General features: G+C 47.9%; 1 protein-coding gene across 4 annotated transcripts in view; it reads left to right on the forward strand.

The window, feature by feature from the left end:
• Positions 1–24,188, forward strand: part of KCNIP3 (potassium voltage-gated channel interacting protein 3) — a 118,675-nt gene that overhangs the window by 19,812 nt on the left and 74,675 nt on the right. For 2 of the 4 annotated variants that reach the window (XM_081870066.1, XM_081870067.1), the window contains exon 2: positions 8,360–8,525. In XM_081870066.1, the coding sequence (XP_081726192.1) occupies positions 8,360–8,525 (166 nt within the window). Of the gene's footprint in view, positions 1–8,359; positions 8,526–19,511; positions 19,957–24,188 lie in introns of those variants that run through there. The other 2 variants (XM_081870064.1, XM_081870065.1) reach the window with 1 other exon arrangement.

Below are 24,188 nucleotides of genomic sequence, written 5' to 3' on the forward strand. Positions count from 1 at the left end.
TAGCAGATAAAAACACATTATTTTAGGGAAAATATATTAGGGAAAATTGCATGTAAAAACTAACGCTTTAGGATAAATTTGCACTAAAATGCTAATGAATTTTCATGATAACTAATACAAATTGATATAGAAATCTGGAGAACTGGATTTAAGATTGGGAAAATTAGAAACTGAGAGAAACTGAAAAGGACAGATTCACCTCTCTCTTACTGCAAGGCAGCCAAAAAGTAACTGAGAACAATTGCCCACGGAACATATGGTAGACTTGCACAAAAGATGTTAGAAACTGGTAATCCAGCTCTCAGCAGATCATGGAAGTTTTTCCAGCTTGAGAGGGCAGTGGCTGGAGATGCATTTGCACAAACCCTTGGGCATCCTCAGACAGGAGGGATGAAGTGTTTTTTGCTTAGATTGGCTTGAAAGGCAAGCCCATAAAAACTTACACAGGTCCAGAATGCCTGTTCCCACAACAAGAGCAGAGCCTCTGCTTTGCAAGCGGAAGGTCCAGTTTCAATCCCTGCCATCTCCAGGTAGGGCTGGCAGTTTTCCCTGCCTGCAGCTCTGAAGAGCCACTGCCGGTCAGTGTAGATCATACTGAGTTAGATGGGCCAATGGCCAGACTTGGTATAAGGCAGCTTCCTAGGTTCTTATTCAGGATGATCAACAAGCACCGTGGGTGAAAGAGGCATCAAACACATATTAAGCCTCATGTGCGCAAATACCCAGTAGCAGTTGTTGTTAGCATCTGTCTGTCTTGAGAGACAATGGAGTGCACCTCCAGGGGTGAAGTTAAACCGCTGTGTTGCCAGCACTAAAGTACGGTAGGTGCAGTCCTGGGTAGTGTGTATGGAGGTCCTGGGCTGCCCAGAAGACAATATCCTCCTCTCGCCCTTGCTGATGTGGTCCAAATGAAAACAGAGCAATACATTTGACACCAGCTTGGCTGCAGGAGTTTCTGGAAGGAGGCCTACAAGATGCTATCCAACAGTCTAAGGGACTCCACTATGGATTTGTTTAGAGTTTACACATAGAATCATAGAGTTGGAAGGGACTCTGGGTCATCTAGTCCAGCCCCCTGCAATGCAGGAATCTCAGCTAGAGCATCCATGACAGATGGCCACCCAAGCTCTGCTTAAAGACCTCCAAGGAAGGAGAGTCCACAGCCTCCTGAGGGAGACCGTTCCACTCTTGAACAGCTCTTACTGTCAGAAAGTTATTCCTGATGTTTAGTCAAAATCTCCTTTCTTGTAACTTGAGTCCTCCCCTCCAGAACAGAAGAAAACAAGCTTGCTCCATCTTTCAGGTGACAGCCCTTGAATATTTGAAGAAGGCTATCATATCTCCTCTTAATCTTCTCTTTTCTAAGCTAAACATACCCAGCTCCTTCAACTGTTCCTCAATGCAGGGAGGGAATTGGTATACCTGTCTGACTCTCACAGAGGCTGATTAGAAGGAGATAAGCCCTGAACAATAATTCACACTGAGCCGCTGAGTGCAGACTCCTGGCTGAGTGGGACTTCAGAGCTCCCTGAAGCCCTGCCTTGATTGGTTGATTTTTCCTGGCTCATGACTTCTGAATTACTTCCCTGTTCCTCATGCCAACAAAGGTAGCAGTTGGATGAGGGAACACTGGGCATTTCAGGCCAGGTAACGAACACCTGGTTAGAACCCTCTAGAACTGACTTCCCCAACCTGGTGCCCTACAGATGTTTTGCACTAATACTCCCATCAATTTAAAATTGCGTAAATACACAGACTTCTTGGGGAGGTGGGAGAGGAGAGTAAAGCACTTGTAGTTTTGCTGGTTGGAGGATTTGGATCACAGAGAGAAGGGACAGTGGCTGGAGAGAAGGGGGAAAGGGAGAAATGGAAGAGAAGTGAATTAATGGAGGATGGGGAGCAAAAAAAAGTAGTGAAATATAAAAAGGAAGGATAAGTTGGAGCAGGATGGAGGGAACAAGAAAATGAATTGAGCTGAGGGAGGATAAGGAAGAGAAAAGGGAGGGGACAGGAAAGGCAGCCAGAGGCTGGGTAGATGGAAGGATGAAGACAAAGAAAATAGGAGAGGAAGTAGGAGAATGGTTTGCTCTGGCATCCTGGCCTAGCTCTGCTGCAATGCCTGTGCAGGTAACAGTTATAATGATGGCCATTCTCATCATTAATTATAGCCTTAATGAATACAAGTAAAACATAAATATGTACATAGGGATGAACTACCCCCCTCCCTTTATGGTGCCCTGCCCCTTGAGCTCTAAGGCTGGCTATGGTCCCTGCTTGCCACTCATGACCAAATACTGTCTTGTGACAGAACTATTTTTGGGATTGTTGGAGACTCTGTGGCTCTTTGCGGAATGGGCCTCCTTCAAAGAGCGGCTTGATCTTCCTGTGCCGCTGGCTTTTGAAACAGGTGTGCCAGCCGGTGGCAACAAGGCCGACACCAATAAATAATGAACAGCCTGCGAATGCCGAAAACAAAAGGGGGAGATGCTTGTCTGAATTATTGATGCACACAGAGAGAAGGATCCAGCAAAAAGATAGATAGAATATAATGACCTGTTTACCTGGTCAGTTATATGTACTTCTTAGTTCATTGTCACCTGCAGTTGGACAAACATTTGCTGGTCTATGTTCTGAAGCTGCTTCTTGTAAAAATAGAACATGTTAATACAGTGGTACCTCAGTTTTTGAGCGTCTTGGAAACCGAAAGTTTCGGTTTCCGAATGCTGAAAAACTGGTAGTAATTGCTTCCGTTTTCAAATGCGCCTCAGAAGTCGAACAGCTTCCGCTGCGTGTTTTTCAGTTTTTCAGTTGTAGCCAGACCTTTGCGCCTCGGTTTTCGAACATTTAAGAAGTCGAACAGTCTTCCGGAACAGATTATGTTTGAGAACTGAGGTGCTACTGTACTGCACTTTGTTGTTCTCGCCAATCTCAAATCATTTTTTTCCTTATGTCTTCCTGTTTTAAGAAGGAATGTAGGATGATCCACTGTTTCTGCTAAAACCTACATTGAATACATTTTGTTGGCATAGAAACATCAAACCGTGCCCAGAGGGCTTTTTTGCATAACATGCCAACAAGACAGCCTGAACCAACTTGGCGACTGCCAATTGTCTTGGACTACAATGTGCAGGCTGGGGCTGATGGGAGTTGTAGTTCAAAACATCTGGAGGACATCAAGTTGGCAAAGGTTTATATTACATCAAGTTTTACATTTCCGGGGGTGGGAGAGGGGATTTAAGGGTTTCCTGCTCTTCATAACAAATGTTAACTCGCTGCCTTGGGGAGCTGACTGTCACCAAGCATTATGACCCCTTAAGACCTAAGTTACAACCTAATTTAAGAAGTTCAATAAATGAGTAAATGTTTTAATGCAAGTCATAGTCTGAAAAGTTTTGTTGAAATAATACAGCTGCCTGTGTCCCTGTGACCCGGAGGCAAAATCCAGAAGCAAAAATGAGCTAACTGGAGTGGGAACATGGAATCTGAATTTAAAGGAGGTAACATAAGCCAGACCTAAAATGGCATCTACATGTTAAAAGTGCTTTTCAGAAAATGATGCACAGCTTCCCCCACTTCTCCAAAAGCTAGGCTTGCTCTCCAGCTATTAAAGATGCTTTAGCTGAACACAAAACCACTTCAGAGGGTTGAATCATCTGCTGTGTCTCTGCAGCCAGGCAGGCTAGAATCCAGAACACATCGGCGGCAGCACCGTGGCCTATTTTTAAACAAGGTGTGCATGAGGGGAGGGAAGCATCTACAGTAGCCAGCTTGCAACAGGGTGGGGTGAGGATTTGCTGCCCTTTGGCAGAGTAGTCACCTTAGCAGAACAGAAGCCAAGCCAAACCTGTCCTTTGTTCGGAATGTTGTTGAGGAAAAGGGCCAATTTATGTAGTATCTCAAGAGAAGCTCAGAAAGTTGGCTTGGCTGCAGAGGTGCATTAACCACTTGCTCCACTTTTCTTTTTGCTGTAATGATGATGGTATGCATGCAAGCAATAATAATAGAATCAAAGAATTGTAGAGGTGGAAGGGACACCAAGGGTCACCTAGTCCAACCCCCTGCAATGCATGAATCTCAGCTGACAGATCGCCATTCAATCTCCGCTTAAAAACCTCCAAGGAAGGAGTCTACAACCTCCCGAGGGAGACCGTTCCACTGTTGAGCAGCTCTTACTGTCAGAAAGTTATTCCTGATGTTTAATTGGAATCTCCTTTCTTGTCACTTGAAGCCATTGGCTCAGGTCCTCCCCTTCAGAACAGAAGAAACAAGCTTGCTCCATCTTCCATGGGACAGCCCTTGAATATTTGAAGATGGCTATCATATCACTCCGCAGTCTCCTTTTCCCCAGGCTAAACATACCCAGCTCCTTCAGGTGTTCCTCATCAGGTTTGGCTCCTTCAGGTGTTCCTCATCATCATCTAGGTCACCCTCATCTGCACACCTTCCAGCTTGTCAACATCCTCCTTAAATTGTGGTGCCCAAAATTGGACACAGTATTCTGGATGTGGTCTGACCAAGGCAGAATAGAGCAGTACTAATCTGGACACTATACTTCTGTTGATGCAGCCTAGCATGGCATTATCTTTTGTTGTTTTTGCTGCATCACACTGCTGACTCATGTTAAGCTTGTGGTCCACCGAGACCTCTAGATCCTTTTCACACGTACTGCTAGTAAGCCAGGTGTCGTCGTCCCCCCCATCCTATATTTGAGCATCTGGTTCTTCCTGCCTAAGTGCAGAACCTGACATTTGGGCCTACTGAAATTTTGTTAGTTTGTGCTTAGTTCTCCAATCTGTTAATATCATTTTGAATTCTGAATCTGTCCTCTGTGGCATTAGCTACCCCTCCCAGTTTGGTGTCTTCCGCAAATTTGATGAGCATCCCTTCAATTCCTTCATCCAAGTTGTTTATAAAGATGTTGAACAACAATGGGCCCAGGACAGAACCCCATGGTACCCTTCTTGTCACTTTTCCCCAGGATGATGAAGAACCATTAATGAATACTCTTTGGATTCGGTCAGTCAACCAGCTACAAATTCACCTAACAGTTACCTCATTCAACCCACATTTTACCAGCTTCCTCGCGGGAATATTATGGGGGACTTTGTCAAAAGCCTTACTGAACTCAAGATACACTATGTCTACAGCATTCCCCTGATCCACAAAAGGCCCCAAGAAGGCAGATTGCCAAGCAGTCTATAGCAGACCCTCACAGTAAGGTTACTGTTGTTTATTTCTTCAACAGTTTTTACCCATTCACTCAGCTTTCCATGCTTTCCATGCTCCAGGTCATAGATTTCTACACATCCTTTACATACAGTGCTACTCCTCCTCCCTTCCTGTTTGGTCTGTTCCTTTTAAATAGGTTATATCCCTCAATTCCTGCATCCCAGTCATGAGTCAAATCCCACCAGGTAAAGCCTATCAGGTAATATTTGCCATCCTGTGTTAAAAGCTCCAATTTGTCTTGCTTGCTTCCTATACACTGCGTATTTGTGTAGAGACAACTTAAACCATGGGTCATTCTCTCCAGCTGCTTCCTTCTTGTAGTTTCTTGCCCTTTAGCAGCTTTCTGGAGCACCAATTCAGTTTCCTGTGCATCAATGAGGCTATTATCCCCAGTGTTCTTCTGTCGTTTGTAATGTTGTCACCCTCCCCTTCAAGTTCTAGTTTAAAGCTCTCCTGATCAGATTCTTGAGACGCTTAGCAAACACATTCTTGCCAACTGCTGTGAGGTGCAGCCCATCTTTTGCCAAAAGTTCTTCCTTAAGGAAGCGGAGACCATGATCCAAGAAGCCAAACCCTTCTATAGCCATGCAGAAGTCAGGGATGAGGAAGCCGGCCATTGTTGGTCCCAGAAAGGAAAGGTGGTAGATTCAGTCACATGCCCAGACACAAAACTGGGTAGGTGGGAGGGAGAAATCAGCTTGGCTGGAAGAAACAAGAAACTTGGACAGCTAACTGCAGGTAAAGATCCCAGGAGCTTGAATTCATTTCCCGCTTGGCCAGACTTTCACTCGCTCTACAGGATTTCACCTTCTTGGGGCGCTTCCAGGCTGTTGCTATTTTCGGGTACGATTTAATCACATGTCGGCATATTCAGGTTGCACAATTAAAGTTGATCTGGAGCTCTTGTGCAACAAACCACTTCTCTCTTGAAGCAAACAATTTTCAGTAAGAAAGATGTACCAGGAAGTCTGGAACAGCAATTACTTGATGCAACATTGTCTAACCTCCCCACAAACAGATCAGAATGAATGCTTCAGTCAAACTTTGGGCACACCCACACCATACTTTAAGAACACATTAAAAAAAACCGCTGCTTTTTCCAAAGAATCATGGGAACTATAGTTTGTTAAAGGTAGCTCTGTGAACTATGGTTCCCAGGATTGTTTGGGGGAAGCCATGTGCTTTAAGTGTGGGTGGCACCTTCGTGCTAACAAATCAAGATAAACACTCAATAAACAGATCATCTAGAACGAAGCTTTATAGTTTTTTTAAAAAATGAAATATTGTTCTTTGATGCGTTTTCCCTCAAACCAGTTTTTATCTGAGTTGAGACAATGAATGACCCAGCTGCTTTTTAAGCTGGTAATGCCTGATACTAGATCTGCTAACTGGTTTTTGAGGCATATAGCTACTGCCTCTTCTTTAGCTTTTCTTTGGTTTTGTGTTATTGATGCATTTCTGAAACAGTTGTACTGTATTAGCAAGTCAGATCAGCTAGATAAGGTTTGCAGGAGCTGAGCTGCCAAATCAACACATCTTCAAATATCCCAAGGGCCGTCACATGGAAGAGGGAGCAAGCTTGTTTTCTCCTGCTCTGGAGGGGAGGACTCAAGCAATGGCTTCAAGTTACAAGAACAGAGATTTCGACTCAACATCAGGAAGAACTTTCTGACAGTAAGAGCTGTTCACAGTGGAACAGATTCCTTTGGAAGGTTGTGGACTTTCCTTCCTTTTTAAGCAGAGGTTGGGTGGCCATCTGCCATGGATGCTTTAGCTGAGTTTTGTGCACTGCAGGGGGTTGGACTAAATGACCCTCAGGGTCCCTTCCAACTCTACAATTCAATGATTCTATGATTCTAACACTTGCCAGACCTTCTTCTCCCTTGCAAGTTAAGATGAACTATGCAAAAACCAAGTTGTCCTGTCAAAATTGGATCTCTCCAGAGAGTCCCCTGATTGTTAATTTAATGCAGGGTTTTTCAGCCAGAACTCTGCGAGCACCTTGAAGAGTTCCACAAGAAGCTTACAGTCCCTTTCTTCAGCCGCTTCATATTCCCCTCTTCTCCTGGCCATCCCCTGCGCCCTGCCAGTCATAGGCTGCTTCCAGGCACCCGGTTTACTGAGCACTCATTCTGATTTGTTTGCACAAAATTTGTGGGAAGCATAGAAGACACTGACCTTTTATTGAGCATTTATTCTGGTTTTTGGGGAGCAGTTATACAGAGTTGCATCAAGGCAGTGTTAACCCACACTTTACAGTGCATTTTCCTCATCACCTTCCTTATGGCCAAAAGTTTGGTGTGTGTATGTGTTGCCACCTGAGACTTAATTCCAATACCAACTTAATAGCGTCACCTGAATTTGCTTTACCTTTACCTAACTGAATCACACCGGGAAATAGCAATGGTCTGGAAGTGCCTGGAAGACCAGTTCAGTCTTGTGATGCCTCTTGGAATCTTCCATTCTTCGGGGCTGAATATACAAATCCAGTCTCAATTTGTGAGTAGTGTGAAAGGCAGGGTGTGCCTTGTGTTTTACCAGTTTATTACCAGTTTCTACATAGTTTGTCATCAAGGACCGCTTCTCCCCAGACCCTGCTATCATCATTTGAGGCTCTGCTTCGTGTGCCTCCACCATGAGAAGTCTGGAGGGTGACAACATGAGAACGGGGTCTTTTTTTACAATGACTTCCCTCTTGTGGAATGCTCTCCCCAGGGAGGCTTGTCGTTATGTAAGTTTAAAAGACAGGCAAAAACATCCCTCTTTTTCCAGGCCTTTGGCTAATTATGCAATTAAAAGATCATAAACACACTCTCTCTCTCTCTCTCTCTCTCTCTCTCTCTCTGTAGGATTTGTTTGTTTGTCTGTCTGTTTGTTAGTTCCAATAGTATGTATTTTTGTGTTTTTATATTTTAAACCAAGAAGGGTGGTATAAAATTGTGGTGGTGGTGGTGGTGGTGGTGGTGGTGGTGGTGTTGTTGTTGTTGTTGTTGTTGTTGTTGTTATTTGGTAGTAGGGAGAGTATGGGGCTGGGGCTTCTCAGGATATCACAACGTGTGACATGGAGTATTTGACTAAGAAGGAGTTGAAAACCGCCATTCTGAGGCCTCTTGTACCTGTTCTCTTTTAGGATGACAGCAAGGAGACAGATGGCAGCCTGCTGGGTGATCCAGGCCAGACTCCCCCCGGGAGGAAGGAGAATGTGAAATGGCAGAAGCCGCGGCTCACCCGCAAGGCTCTGATGAAATGTTGCTTGGTGAAGTGGATCCTCTCCAGCACTGCCCCCCAGGGATCAGGTAAGGAGGGCAATGGAAGCATCTGCTCTCTTTGGATTTTTAAATTTATTTTCAAGAATAATATCTAGGTACAGTGGTACCTCTAGATGCGAACGGGATCCGTTCTGGAGCCCCGTTCGCATCTAGAAGCAAACATAACCCGTGTCCGTGCATGCGTAGGTCACATTTTGGCGCTTCTGCGCATGCACGTGACATCATTTTGAGCGTCTGCGCATGCACAAGCAGTGAAACCCAGAAGTATCACGCTCCGTTACTTCCGGATTGCTGTGGAGCACAACTCGAACGCACATTTAACCCGAGGTATGACTGTACAGAATAATAAAAATATTTGTCATGTTTGAGTCAGTAACAATTATTCCAAAGGCGAATGCAGGGCATCAAGTTCAGTTCGTTGGACTAGAGCAGTGATGGCCAAACCTGGCCCTCCAGCTGTTTAGGGACTACAATTCCCATCATCCCTGACCACTGGTCCTGGAGTTGTAGTACCAAAACAGCTAGAGGGCCAAGTTTGGCCATCACCAGACCAGAGCATGGTGCTGATAATGCCAAGGTGGCAGGTTCAATCCTTTTATAGGACAGCTGCATATTCCTGCATTGCAGGGATTGGATTAGATCAGGGTTTCCCAAACTTGTCTCTCCAGCTGTTTTTGGACTACAACTCCCATCATCCCTAGCTAGCAGGACCAGGGGGCAGGGATGATGGGAATTGCAGCGGGAGAGACAAGTTTGGGAAACCCTGGACTAGATGATCCTCAGAGTCCCTTCCCACTCTATTCCCACTCTATTTTCTGTGATTTTATGATTCTAAGTAACAATAGAACACATAGCTATTTACCTTCGCACAAAGGCAAATCCTTGTGGTTAGCAAGCTCCGCACAGTGCATCCTTCATAATAACAGCAAAACAGCATAATATTAACAGCAAAACTCTATTAGAAGTGGGAGACAAAGAATATAATGTAATCAGAGAGTTGGAAGGAACCCTGAGGATCATCTATTCTAACCCTCTGCAGTGCAGGAATGTGCAGCTGTCCCATACAGGGATCAAACCTGCAGCCTTGGCATTATCAGCGACACACACTAACCAACTGTGCTATAAGGCCAGGAAAACTGTTTACATGTCAAGATATGAAAGCATAAGATTTCCAGTAAGTGCCATGAACACGATGGGAATACAGTATTAAACCATAAATACAGATGCTAAACATTCCAGATTTATACATAGTATGAGGGAGGATGCTGTGGGTTGTGTTCCTTATTAACATAACTAATAAAAGAGCTCCAAGTTGAAGCAAATATGTCTGTCTTCAAAGTGCCACATAAAACTCTTGATTTTGGGGTTGGTTCTCTAGAAATATAGACATACCACACTTTCCGCTATGAAAGAGTACGTCCAGTTGTGTCCTTCCAGTGTTTAGCATTGTTAGTCTTGCTGCCATTAATAAGTGCCCAATTAGATCTTTGTCAGAGATGTCCAGGTTGCTATTAACAGAAAGGTCTGAGAGCAGTAGCGTACAGTCAGTGGAATAGGGAGACTAGGCTAGTCCCCAAAACGTTCCTGCTAAATTAGAGTGTTAAAGTATTAAAGCTTGGCACCTCCTTCCCAAAGCCCAGAAAGCTTCTGTCCGGCTTAGGCAGGGAGGCGTGGTGCTCATGTGCGCGACATCGTCACATGCGTGACATCGCCCTCGCAAGCTGTTGCTTCTGGCCCTAACTGTTCCCCTATGAAAAAATTCACTGCATGTCACTATTTGAGAGTGCCAATTGGTGGAGTCATAATTAAATTTTGGACTATAATTTCATCAAAAATGGAAATGTCATGTGGCCAGAGCTCCCTGGGCTGAGGAGGTTCAATCTCTGGCAAGTCCAAGTGTGGCTAGGAATGGCCCCCATCTGAAACCCTACCAGCAGTGGCGAAGCTGCATGCTCTGGCACTGGGGGCGGAGAGCAGGTGGGGGTGTGGTTGGCGTGCATCCCGGGGGGCATGGTGTGCGTCCTGGGGGCATGGTGTGCATACCAGGTGTGTGGCGCTCAGCGTGTGTCCAGGGGCGGGCACGATGGTACCCCCTCCTCGATGGTGCCGGGGGCGGTGCGCTCCCCCCACCCCCCATTCCTCCGCTAGTGCCTGCCAGTCAGTGAGTAGATAATGCAAAAGGCATCCACTGTCTGCACTTTCCAGAAACAGCCGGGAGACATTTTTGTTCTTCCAGCTGGAAGGCTTGGTCTCCACCGCAGGGACTGCTTGTTAGGGTTTTAGTTTTGTTTTAAATGTATTTGCTGCTTCTGTGTTCATGGTGGTTTAGAAGGATAACAATAACAACAATAATACCAAGCTGGAAAATACTGAGCTAAGTGGACCTCTGAGAGTTTGAGGGTCAATTCCCTGGGCAGTAAAAGCTGCCCCCCCTCTTTTTTCTTTTTCTTGTCCCTCTGCTGCCCTTGTTCCTGGACTTGAATAGGACAATACACAGAAATGTAATTGGCAAAGCTCTGCCCACTTGGCCAAGCGGACCCTTCACAGTTGTTAAAGGCAGGGCCAGAGAGCAGAATGGAGAGAGTGGGCTGCTGGGGTGATCTTTTGAGCTGAAGTTCAGATGGGCCTCACCCAGGGACTGAATGGTTTTCTTGGGCATTTCTCTGCTACCAGTGAATGGCCGGTTCAACTGTCATTCTTCTGCCAAAGAAGCTGCAGGGTTGGGTGCTGGGTGGGGAGTGATGGACACGGATTCTGTTCCTTTGGTGGACACTTTATCACAAATGGATCGTTCAGATTTGCTTTTTCTCTGGTGCAATTGGCAGGAGAGCTTGCACGTGTTTCCCAGGCATTCTGCTGTTTCCTGTCCAGTGAACGGGGCTTGATGGAACGTTTTGCTCTGGTCCTTCTCCTTAATCGCTAACCAGAATATTTGGCCAGCTAACTCAACCTGTGAAGAGCAAGATTTTGCCACAGCTATAGCTGACTTCCAGGAGGGAAGCCTATTTATTTGGAAGGGGCTATTAGTGGCAGATTGCCATGGTGGGTCAGTCCCAAGTGGGTTGGCTCAGAAGGGGAGTCATCCTTTGGGGGGCCCCTTTGGGGTATGGGGAGGGCAAAGGTGATTGGCTGTTGGTGGGCTTCCTCGTAGATGAGAGTGGAGATGTGGGAATTTGCCCAGCTTCCAAGTGAGAAGGAGAATGCTGGGAAGCTGCTTCTGCCGTGAGAAACATAAAGGCAGCTCACAAATATATATCCAGTGTGATAGGTGGGTATTTTGTGGTTTTGCTATTTTATATTGTTTTGATTGATTCATATAATATTCCTTTTGTATTAATATGCAGTTTATCGCTTTGGCAGCCTTTGGACCAAAATGCGGTCCATAAATGGACCATCACATGACACTGCATAACATTTTCTCCCCCACACTCTTCAATAGTTCTTCCAGTTCCAGGGATGTGCACAGGTATTCCTCTACTTGTGTGCACACCTTAAAAAAAATCTTCACGTGTGCAGCAGCAGCAAACTTAGCAGCAAAATAGAGGCGTTGTGTTGTGGTTTTTTTAAGGAATGGAAATGCAACATCTGTTTCTTTTGGGGGGTTTTAAGTAGTAGTAATAGTAGTAGTAGTAATACTGTTGTCTTGCAGAAGAACTCTGTATTAATTTGTTGAGGTTTCTGAAGTCAAAATGCATGTATTGTGAGGTCAACTCCACACATGCCTTCTGAAATTCAGGATGCCTGAAACTGGCAATTGGTGGAAATTGGTAAGTGGGTAGTTCGGGCTACTGGAAGCAAAATGGTGGTCAGCTGAGGAGCAAATGCTTTTAGTGGGTGTGCCAAGAGTGATCACTCAGCAAAACAACATGACAAATTACCCACCAAAAGGATGCACTAAGAAAACTCCCCACCAGCCAGCTGCTATGGCAGATATAAAAGTTTTTACTTTTCAGAGTTTTTGTTTGTTTGTTTCTTTGTTTCCGCAGAAAGGGGAAATCTGGCTTTAATTTTGTGGGGGGGGGGGGTGTACAGGCTGGCATTTGGGTTTTAGCAATGTTGTCTGAATGCCATGAAGAACCCGAATGCAGCGCTCCTTCCAGAGCAAACTCCTTTCTGGAAGCTCCTTCAAAAGAACTTCACTTTCGATTTGTACCCAGAGAAGAAGGACCTAAAGTACATATTGTTTGGTCACTGGCTCCCTCTAGTGGCAAACATACAATTTACTGTCTAAACTACTGTTTTAGCAAAGGATTGTCCCGCTGATGCTGCAACCTAACAAATCTGACTTAGGAGGTCCAAGTCAGCCCAGTGTACTTAGGGGTTGCCACCTTTTTAGCTGGCCCTGTTCTGGTGCCTTTAATGTTGCCATGCCACTCAGACATTTGGCAGCTGAAGCTTTTTCTGACATTCAAGGGGGATAGTTTCACTTGCTGAAGTCCTCTGTTTGTGTCAGCTTACTGTCAAACTAAACAGGGGTACAGTACAGCCAGTTTTAAAATAAAAGAAAGGCAGCCAGCTGCATCATGAACTATGATGCTCCACCTCTATTTGTTCCCAGGTCAAATAATATGTCTACCGTAGAAAATGTCCCCAACGTCCCAGCAGCTGGGATGCAAGAGATCAGAGCGATGTAGCCCTGTATCTTCCAGCTTCAGCAGCTTTGGGACAAAGACCTGGTCTATGTAGGACTGGCCATGTCATTCAGCAGAATGAGGAAGCCACCTTGGGTGGCAGAAGCAGAGGGGCAGGAAGTAGACAGACCGGGGGGGGGGCACATGGCCTGCCAAGCTAGCCTGATGCACTGAGGTGCCAGGAGGGATCCTGCCTCGCCACCAGGGAAGGCACCATCTTGTATTTTGCCTCAGGCACCAACATGCTTTGAGCTGGCCCTCAATATAGCAAACAACTGTACTAAAAATACTAAAATATTTGAGCTCCCCTCCCCCCAACTTGATGGGCATTGCCATTCAAATGGTGTGCGTGCACTATGTCAGGTGATCAATTAGGCGGGGGGGGGGGCTTACCTGCTCCCCATATTTTGTTCAAGTTGGCACCCCTGACGGCAACTAGCCTTTGACAGCCTGGCTGAGATGTCTGTAGTGGTGTCTCCAAACTGCCCGGCCACTCTGTAAGTGTGACTTCGCACTGGCCCAGCTCAACAGTGACTGTGATCCACACAGTTTAACATAACTGAAACAGGAGATGTTGGTTATAATAACAATAATAACAATTTATTATTTATACACTGCCCATCTGGCTGGGTTTACCCATATTGCTACCTCAGGCATAGAAATGAGTGTGATTTATTGGGTGGATTTTGCACATGCCTTTTAGAAACGCTGTCTGTATTTGAAGCTCTGACACAGCCTTCTTGGAAATGCATCATGAGCTGGAGTGCTAAAGCCATTATGCATACTCAGACGGCTGTGAGCAGCATAATCTGCATATCAGATTATGCTTATATCATATATCGGGAATATTGCTGCTGCTTGTGAACTGCAGGTGATGAGCAGGCTGAGTTTACTCCGCAATATTCTTATTCAGAAATTGCTAATCTTCAATTGTAGAAAATAATAAACTGGAATCAGACCCTCAAACAACAACAACAACAACTTTAGTATGCTATACTTAGGAACCATCCAAGGTTACAAAACAAAATGAGTTGTGCTTCTTTTAGACTTGCCTGCTGATTTCTGATCCTTTAATATTTTATTGTCATGTTTGCAACCTTGAGGTCTCTTACTTTAAAGAGAAAGCCCATCCCCCATTTGTGGCCTTGAAATTGTATACTTCCCATTCTCAGTCTTGCACATCTGAAATCCTGCAAGATCTCTAGGCAAAGGCATCCATAGTTAACACTTTCAGTAGGAGAGGAAATCCCTGACAGTGACAAAAACATGTTTTGTCACTGAGAAATAAATCAACCAACCTTTATTGCAGTTTACAAACCTAATCTAAAACCCAGATTGCGGCTTTCAGGAGAGCATGTTCCATGAACCCACCAGCGTATTTTCTGCACTGGCCTTGCTAACTGGGTGCCCTCCTAATGTATGGGACTACAACTCCCACCAGCCCCCGCCAGCACTGCCGTATGATGCTGAGTCTGGTGGGAGCATGGCCACGTTGGCTGTGGCTGATGGGAACTGTGCTCCAAAACAGCTGGAGAGCACCAGATTGGTGAAGGCTGGTGCAGGTCATTACCTTGTATCTGCCTTCTCTCGATCAAATACCTTTCAGCAGGGTTCTCCCTCCTCCTTTTTCCTGCCCTCCTGTAGTACTGTTACTGGCATGCTGAGCCCAGAACTTTAGCTGGTGAAGCTTTCTCCATCAGTGACCTCCATGCCAGGAAAAAGCCACACCGGTCCAGTGAGGCCTCCTGCCTTCAGGACCAGCCTGGCCTCTCTCGGCTGATGCTCCCAGGGTTGTTTTTCAGAGTTGAAGAACCCCAGCTTCAGCTTTTCCTCCGTGCTGGTGTCCAATAACACAGGGGGAAGCAGGAATGGTCTGGTGCTGAGCTCTGCAACTGATACACCGTCCCGTGGGATCGGGATTTGTGGACACAGCATTTCCTAGTCTGAGCTGTAAACCAAGGGAGGTGGTGGCGGGGAATGGACTGAGATATCACCTGCAAGGGAGGAGAGGAGGCTGGTTCTGCACTTGAACGGAGAAGCAACTTGAGCCTGGCCAGTTCAGAGTGTGTATAGAGGGGGGAGACCACCTTAAGAGCCTACAACAGCTGGTAGCCTGCTGTGGTTGCTGCTCTAGGGCTGAGAAATCAGTGTGGCTCAGGCAGGGCCACGTTTAGGTGACAAACCTTCAAGGTTTGTCATTGCCCAGAGTGTGTTGCATGAAGGAATGGGACTGGGGGGGGGGAGCAGTTCCTAGAGCAAGCTTCATAAGCCTGGTGCCTTCCAGATGTTTTGGACTACATTTCCCATCACCCCCAGCCAGAGCGGCCATGTGATGCTCTGGCTGATGAAAGCACAGCTGTACTGGCTATGGCTGATGGGAGTTGTGCTCTGAACATCTGGGAGCCACAGGTTCCCCGTCCCTGATCCAAGTGCATCATGTCATATCTTGGCTACAGCAGCATTTCAGGTACCAAAATAAAATGGTTGCAGAGGCGCCGACTTGGTGGCAGCAACCCGTGACGCATGCCCCATTATGTCATGACATCACTTGCGCCATCACGTGTGTGCGAAAATGGGCTCCGCGCTCGGCCGCCACCCCCCGCTGCCTTATCTCTGCTGGCTGTCCACTGCCACCGTGGCAACTAGGCCAAGGCCTCCACCTACACCGCAAGGCCTCCATTGAGGCCCGCGGCAGCCACAGGTGTACTTCTGGAAGTGTGGCCCAGCTTCCGAAAGGACATCTGCAGCTGCAGGGGGGCTCAGTGGAGACCTCACGGTGGAGGTGTTGGCTGAGTTGCCGCGGAGGCAGCGGAGATGCAGCGGTGGGCGGGCGGCTGAGGAACGGAGGCTTTGACCTAGCCTTGGCAGGCAGCAACAGTTCAAGGTGGTCTGGGCCTCATTTGTAGACAGGGGGGCAGCGGTGGTGGAGCACGCAGCACTGAGCGCCCAACTTCAGGAAGAGGCCTCCTCTGCCCCCTCAATATTACAGGGCTCAGCCCCCTGTCTACAAATATTGCAGGGCTCAAGGCCCCAACAGCCCCATAGAGATGGTGCCTGTGATTGGTTAGTATTGGCAGAATGCAAGTGTGCAGAGCTTGGCAGCAGTCACAAGTGGGTTAAGCATGGCCAACTGCACTGAAGAGTCAACAGGGTGGGTCTGAACTTAAAAGAACAAGAGCAAATCACTATGAATCTATTGCTAGGAAATGTTTGGAAGTCACCCATGGAAATCAGAAGGGCTGAAATTGTGTGCACGAGCACAGGAGGGTGCTGTGAGTATTAATTAGAAAACTGAAAGTTCCTTCTGGTGAGCGCAAAGCACCCATTCCCAGATGAGGCTACCTGCCGCCTCTCTGCAGGAGTCCTTGCTCTGGCCTTGCCGCCTTCCAGTCAGCCTCCTCGATTGCGAGTACATTATTCTACATGCCTCTACCTCGGGTGTGTGACCACATCATTCATTCGCTGCCCAATGCATCTCTCACAGTGTGAAAGTGAACCTTCTCAGGAGCACCTCTGGAGCTTTCATTCCAAAGGGTGTGGGTGTGAGTGTCCCCTAGGTCCCAGAGATGTGGGAAGTGTGAGTGTAACACAATAAACTCTGTGGAGGCCCCATGTCAGTTGTGGGGGGCTCACAAATTATCTCCTAATTCTTGAAAATGTTGTATTAGGATCTGGAGTCAGCGGAAACTCGCAACCCACTAACTCACAGAAAGCTTCATACATGGAGGTTTCTTGTGTGCATGCTGTAGAGGGATAGCATTTGACTTAGAAAGCTTGCTTGTAATTTTCTTTCAAGACAGAATCAATATTATTTTGACCTGTTGTTACAGAGCCCCTAAATGGCATGGGGCCCAAAGGCCGGTTCCTACTCTGCCCATTTGGTAATCCAGCCCTGGTGTAACAGAAAGAAAAGAAGCAACAGTGTGGATCTTTTTAAAGCAGGGGAAAGATGCAGGGAAGAGGATATGGACTGGGACCCTGGTAAGATTTAGGGGGCTTTAACCAGTTGTCCCCACTGTGGTCCTTAGCTGGATCAGGGCCCTGGGCCTGCCCTTTGCATTGGAGGAAAGTTCCGCTTTACACCATTGGAAGTGCCCCTGTTGTTTACTAAGCAAATACCCATAGATGACACCATTGTAAATTGTGTGAACAGTGCCCTCTCTCGTTCGGACCTAAGTTCACTTGTTTAGCAAAGCCTGGGATACTCCCATCTTTAGATCTCAGAAAACAGGGATTTATGTCGTCGTCGTCGCCCCCCCCCCCCCGCCCTTAACAACTTTTTAGGGCAATCCTATGCGTATTTCGTCAGAAGTGAGCCCTACTGTGTTCCATGGGCTTTCCTCTTTTTCCCTATTGTAAGAGGCATAGGAGACTGACTTTTCCTTTCCACCCAAGAACCGTGGGCAGGAACCAGGAGCTCCTGCCGTTGCTGCCCTTGGGGGCTCTGAACCTGTTCATGCACGGCCTGGTCCTGCTTCCATTTGGTAGATGGAGGGCTGGACATCATGGCAGGCATGGAGTCCTTGCAGATGTTAGTGCCCCAATAGTGGGAATGTGGGAGGGGGCAGATCCAGAGCTGGAGTGAACATTCTCCACTCTTGTGCGGTCAACTGCTTCAATGAATCAGTTACTCTGACATGGAACAAGGCAGAAGCTTTGTCTGCTGATATGAAGTGTAGCGGTTACTAGCATGGTGGGGTGGGAGATGTTAGAGGAAGAGTAATAGCTCTGGTGGGGGACACGCTATGCTCCTTCTGGGGTGGTTTGTGCACCTTTGGTCCCCACTGTGTACTCAGCTCTCACCTGTGGCTCCTAGAAGCTGTCAGCTAAGCCAGGTGAGGGTAGCTGCTGGGTCTCAAACCCTCTGCAAGTTAGGGGGTTCACCTGCATGCAAAAACAGGCTCCAGTGGACTGAGCGGACAAAACCAATACTGCATTCAGTGGTCAAGAAGGCGGTTTCTGCATGTGCTGTAGAGGAAAGTGAGGGGCCAGTGGGGCTCTTCAACCTGGGAAGGTAGCCCATATAGAAGAAGGAAGATTCTGTTCCTAAACCTAGGCTAAGGAATAAACCCTAAGGCAGTTGGATGGCGCCTTGTTACTCCTCCTTTTGGCAACTCCTGCAGCCAAGATGGTGCCAAATGTGTTGCTCTGCTTTCCTTTGGACCACATCAGAAGAAGAAGAAGAGTTTGGATTTGATATCCCGCTTTATTACTCCCCTTCAGGAGTCTCAAAGCGGCTAACATTCTCCTTTTCCTTCCTCCCCCACAACAAACACTCTGTGAGGTGAGCGGGGCTGAGAGACTTCAGAGAAGTGTGACTGGCCCAAGGTCACCCAGCAGCTGCATGTGGAGGAGCGGAGACGCGAACCTGGTTCCCCAGATTACGAGACTACCGCTCTCAACCACTACACCACACTGGCCCTCAGAGAGGTTGAGGGGCGGGTGTCCTACAGACACACTGCTGAGCCGAGAGGGCATTGCAGGGGGGGCCACCACAATGACTTAGAATGGAAGCCAAGAGGTGGGGGGGGCATCATATTTTGGTGTTGCACAGGGTGCCGCTGAAATTTGAAAGCCCCAAGTCTACTACTACATTTGGTTGGCCACTGTGAGAACAGGATGCTGGACTAGATGTGGCCCCTTTGGATCCTCCCCAGGTCACATCTGCTTCACAGGCCACACCCCTCGCCAGCTGCTCTGCGTCTTTGAACTGGGATAGTGCCTCTGTCTTCCCTGGACGGAGAGGTGTGTGTCTGTGTGTGCGTAGAACAAGGTGAGAACAGGATGCTGGGTAGATGGGACCCTTTGGCCTGATCCAGCAGCCGGGCTGCTCCTGTGCATTCCTGCATGGCTGAGTCAGGCAACAGAGCAGACTGACTATTGAGAGGCTCAGGAGGAAGGGACTGAGCCTGGCCGAGGAGATCTGATCTGGGGTCCCCAGTTCAAAAATCATAGTTGACCCTCAAGCGGCTGGAGGGAGTGGCACAAGAGAGCAATGAGTGCAGAAAAATAGTTGTGGCAGCTTGCAGGACTCTGAGGGTTAAAATGCATGGATAATCTTTTTATCGCTCTCTCTTTCTTGTCTCTTCCCCCTTCTCCCTGGAGACCACAGGGGTTGAGTTTGAGTTACTGGTAAGCGGATCCTAGTTGAAGCAGGAAAGCAGGGATTCGGGGGCTCAGCAGGCGCTCCAGGTGGACAAGGCTGACCCCACTACTGATGGGAGTGACGGCTGCCCAGATCGTGCCCCCCAAGAACCCCTGGCCACAGAGAACAGCCAGAGAGGGGGAGGAGAAAAGGGCTGGACTCCACAGAAAAAGAAAGGAGTTTGTGGACTCCTGCAATCGGGTTAGAAAGTGAGTGAATCATAAGTCGAGGGGAGGGTGGGAGAGAGGGGAAATGGAGAGCAGCCAGCTAGAGAAAATCCAAATTTGGAAGCGGCCTGCCTTGAGAGGCCAGGAGATCCAGAGAGGCAGTCAAGCGGAGGAAGAGGCAAAGCGTACGCAGGTGGAGAGGGGAGCAGGGTCAGTGCAGCAAGAGGCAGGCGCCCGGCTCTCTCCCAAGGCAGCCCGAGCAACTTTGCAAGTCGGGGGAGCCCAAGGCAGAGGGGAGGCGAGCCTGGCAGGGGAGAGGCTGCCGCGGAGTCTGCTGGAGCGCAACGGGATGCCCCTCAATGGAGAGGCAAAGGCATCAGCGTCGTCAGGGAAGCCTGTGCGCTACCTGGAGGTGCGCCTCAAGATCCGCGACTACCGGCACTCTTGCAAGAAGCAGCTCTACAACCTCATCAGCTGCTTTGTCCGCCTCATCTCAGGCAACCTGTCGTCTGAAGGTAAGCCCAGGGGTCTGCCAGCAGTTTGGAGAGGCAGCTGAGGTCACCAGTTGGGCTTGCTGGGTGGGGGTAGTTACTTCCCTGAATGGTTCCGAGATGGGCTTAGAGAAGCAGATTAATTTTTGCGGAAGGCGTTTGAGCCCTCCTTGAGGCCTACGCTGTGGCCAGAGGGACCTCGCCCTCTAGGGAATTCTTTATGACAGCCTTTGCCAACCTGGCGCCCTGCAGGTGCTTTGGACCTCAGCTGCTATCAGCTGCAGGACTGCGTGGCTGATGGGAGTTCCCATCTAGAACACCTGGAGTGCAGCAGGTTGGTGCTGGATGCTGAAGTGCCGACTGCACAGTTTCCACTCTGTGGCCCATCTTGTTTTCCTCTCTTTGCATACTCCTCCCTTAGCGGGTACTTGGACATCGCGGCTGCTTCTTCTCCCCGACCCCAGATGTGGAAACAGCTGGCACTTCCGAACCACATGTAATGTTACCTTTTTTTTTAATGCGCCAGACCTTTGTTACCCACAAGAGAGGTTTCTGCAACAATAGTTGGCACTTCCAAAAGGAAAAAAATAAGTGGTGGGTTCTGGTGGCACCCGGGTCACAGGGTGCTGTTTTTCAGGAAATTGGTAGATTTCCAGCTCAAGGGCTCAGCGCAGAGAGAGAGAGAGAGAGAGAGACTCTGTTTCGGAGAGAATAAGTCATCTCCGGTGAAAGTTTCGTGTTTCTTGCCTGGGTGTTGTACAGGCAGGAGTGTGTGCCGTTGAAGATCAAATGAAAGTGATGTTGCTAGGATGACAAGGTATAATGTTAATTAATCCTGGATGCTGGCCTTTGCTCAGATGTCTGCTGGTGGGATGAGTTCCTCATAAAGGAGAAGCCTGCTGGTTCACTCACATCCATGTTCCTCCCTTGAGCTCTGCCCATGTGGCAGTTGTTTAGCCGGGGGACTGGCAGCAGAATGTGTGAACTGGCTCGACTGGAAAGAATTCTTCATTCGGTTTTCTTTTCTCCCCGTTTCGGTATTTCAGTATCACACCCACCAGAATATTATAGTCTCAAAAGACATAAGCTTCCATGCCCTTCAGTCTGCCTTTCGTGAGTTGAATCAGGTTGCACAGATTAATCAGCCACAGCTGTAATTGATTAATCTACTAGTGAAATTGCTCAAAGTTTGGAAAGAACCCTCTGGCCTTTTCACGCTCTCTTCATACTGGCCTGGTCTCCTGCTGCCAGGGTGCCCATGCGTCTTGTTTTTCAGAATGGGGTCCTCTAATTGGAGGCCAATCCACTCCAAGTACGGCTTAAGTGGTTGCATCTAATGTGACAGAAGCCAACTTCCACTTGGGCAACAGAACGTCCACTTTCTTGCCTGCCCTGCCCCCTGCAGCCCCCAGATCTGCTCCAGAGAGTCCTCCACCCTTCGGAGCAAATCTGGAGGACATCCTGGGGGAAGGGGAAGTGTTGTTGCATGTGTGGAAATGTGTCCTGCTTGTGCACACACACCACTGGATACAATCCAAAGACCCGTCTTGATTGAAGTTGTCACTTCATCCTGCACAACAGGCTGAGCAGGAAGGCACAGGCGTCAGTCACCTAGTCACAAACGATGTGAATCGGGGTCATCTTTTTAGATGATTTGTAAGCGGCACCTTACCTGCTACATTAGCATAAACGAAGTCGTGGGCTTCTGAAGTTGTCATTGCTTCGTTGCATTATTTTTGTGTGGCAGCAATTCCACATCAGGGCTGGAGCTCCCTTCTTCTGTTGGGCGGCAGGCTGCAGTCCCTGTGGCACTCCATCTCTCTCTCTCTTCCTCTTCCTCCCTACCCAGTGAGCCTGATGGGGAAGGGGCAGATCATTTTTACCAGAGGTCCACCTATTCCTTCCAGCACTCCATCTGTTCTGTCCCCCCCCCCATTCCTCTCCCCACCCCACACACTCCTCAAACACCTCTCCTTCCAGGCTCCGCTCAGCTGCATGAAGTTTGGCTAATTTCTCCATCTATATCTCTGCAGAGGTTTTATGCCAAAGTGGCACTCTAGTTCCTTCACACCATATACATTCATCCCATTTAGAAGCTCTGGTAGTCCCAAAGCTGAGACGTCTTGAGGTTAGAGTAATTCATAGATAGTCAATGCAGTTCCTTCCAGATATTCATGGACTACAACTCCCATCATTCCTGACCATTCATCCTGCTGGCTGTGGCCGATGGGTCTTGGAGTCCAACAGCATCAGGAGGGCAGTCCCTGGAATCAGAGGATTTTGGACGGGGCCTTGTAGTTCAGAAGAGCTGTTCAATAGAAGCATCTTATGGATGGGAATTCCTTAATGATACCTATTTTGTGGGGTGGGGTGGACAAAATGTTTGATGGGGCTGGGCAGTTAGGAGTAAGTAGGGGTGGAGAGAATTCTGGTTCGCTCCACATTTGGAGTGAACCTTCCCATTTCACACATACCCAACCCATGAGTGGATTGGAATGTTCACCTGCAGATTAAACTGCATAATTTGACTGACCCGCACATGGGTGCGTGCCGTGCCTACAAGGCGGTCTGAGGGCTGCCACTCTCTTCTTCCAAACATTCTGAGCATCTTAAGCTGCACAGAGCAGATCCACTGCCACACAGTAAAATTGCTTTGAAAATGTTCCCAGGAAGCGACTGGATGTCATAATGTGCAGCCCCTTCCAGGGGAGTTGTACAGGAAAACTATATGGCTGCCCCCACGCATGTACTTATGGAAGTGGACATCATTTTTTCCATATGCTGCAAGGCTGGCAGGGACATTGTCCCTTCTCATGGATGCCAACTGACTGCACTTCCTCCTGGGCACCCACTTAGTTTCTCACGCTTGTGACGTGGGATTGGATTGGATTGATCTTTATTACGGCCATTGGCCCGTTACACGACAGTTTCCCATACCAACATATTATACTTAAACCTCCAAATTTAAAATCGCCAAAACTTACAAAAGACAAACAGGAACCGAAGCAAAACAAAGACAAAGACCACCATCATACATTACAATAAATTTGTAACCTATACAATAAATTTGTGACGTGGGCAAAACCTGCCCTCCAGACCCGGCAAGGGATGAGGTAGAAGCCATGGTGTCTGTGTAATGGAGTGTGCAGCGCGTACACTCTACGGCATGGGTAGGCAACCTAAGTTCCATGGGCCAGATCCAGCCCAATCGCTTTCTAAATCTGGCCTGTGGACGGTCCAGGAATCAGTGTGTTTTTACATGAGTAGAATATGTCCTTTTATTTAAAATGCATCTCTGGGTTATTTGTGGGGCATAGGAATTCATTCATCCCCCCCCAAAAAAAATATAGTCTGTCCCCCCACATGGTCTGAGGGACAGTGGACTGGCCCCCTGCTGAAAAGAGTTTGCTGACCCCTGCTCTACGGCACCCAGGGATTCTGGCAGAAGGGCTTTGCAGTCTTGCTCCAAGGAGCACCAGGGCAGCTGTCAGGCAGGTGGAGCTCTTGGCCTGGACTTTGCTGTGGTGCAGCAGCAGCCCCTCCTAATGGCCAGGGGAGGCACTGCAGCTCATTTGTCCAGCCAATATAAATTAGGGTGTTTAGAGGCTGCCCCTATTTTGCATGTGGGATTCAATCACATACTGCCCAATTAAGGTTGTGCAACAAGAGTTGGCTTGGAGTTCTTGCATTACACAACTGCTTCCCCCATGGACACACACACATCAAGCTTTTTGCAATAAGGAAAGTGACATGAAATGCAGGGGGTAGGTGTGGGACAGCATTTGCTGAGACACAATCTCATCTAACCTGCGGACAAAAAAGTGAGACTGAATGGTCAATATAAATAACGGATGTTGTCTAACCTCCCCACAAATTTGGGCAAGGTCCAATCTCCTTCTTCTCATGGCCATTCTGGAGGAGGAGGAAGAGGATCCTGGGTGGAAGGGTGGAAGGGGTCATGGTGCAAGTTTAAGGCTCATTTCTATTTGTTGTTTAGTTGTGCCCGACTCTTCGTGACCCCATGGACCAGAGCACGCCAGGCACTCCTGCTTCACTGAGGCTCATTTCTATAGTGCTAAATTATGATTTTGCCTTGCATCCAGACTTTCACCCACAGCCTCCCTCTCTGGAATTTAGCCCCAACTTTAGTCATTCATTCCATTACTGATATAGTATTATAGCATTTGTCTCCCCCCCGCCCCCCCCCAAAATTTATTTGCAATGGCTGGTTTGGCTGCCACTGGTAAATTTGTAAT

Source organism: Podarcis erhardii, assembly GCF_964252035.2.
Source record: "Podarcis erhardii genome assembly, chromosome: 7".
NCBI classification, from domain to species: domain Eukaryota; kingdom Metazoa; phylum Chordata; class Lepidosauria; order Squamata; family Lacertidae; genus Podarcis; species Podarcis erhardii.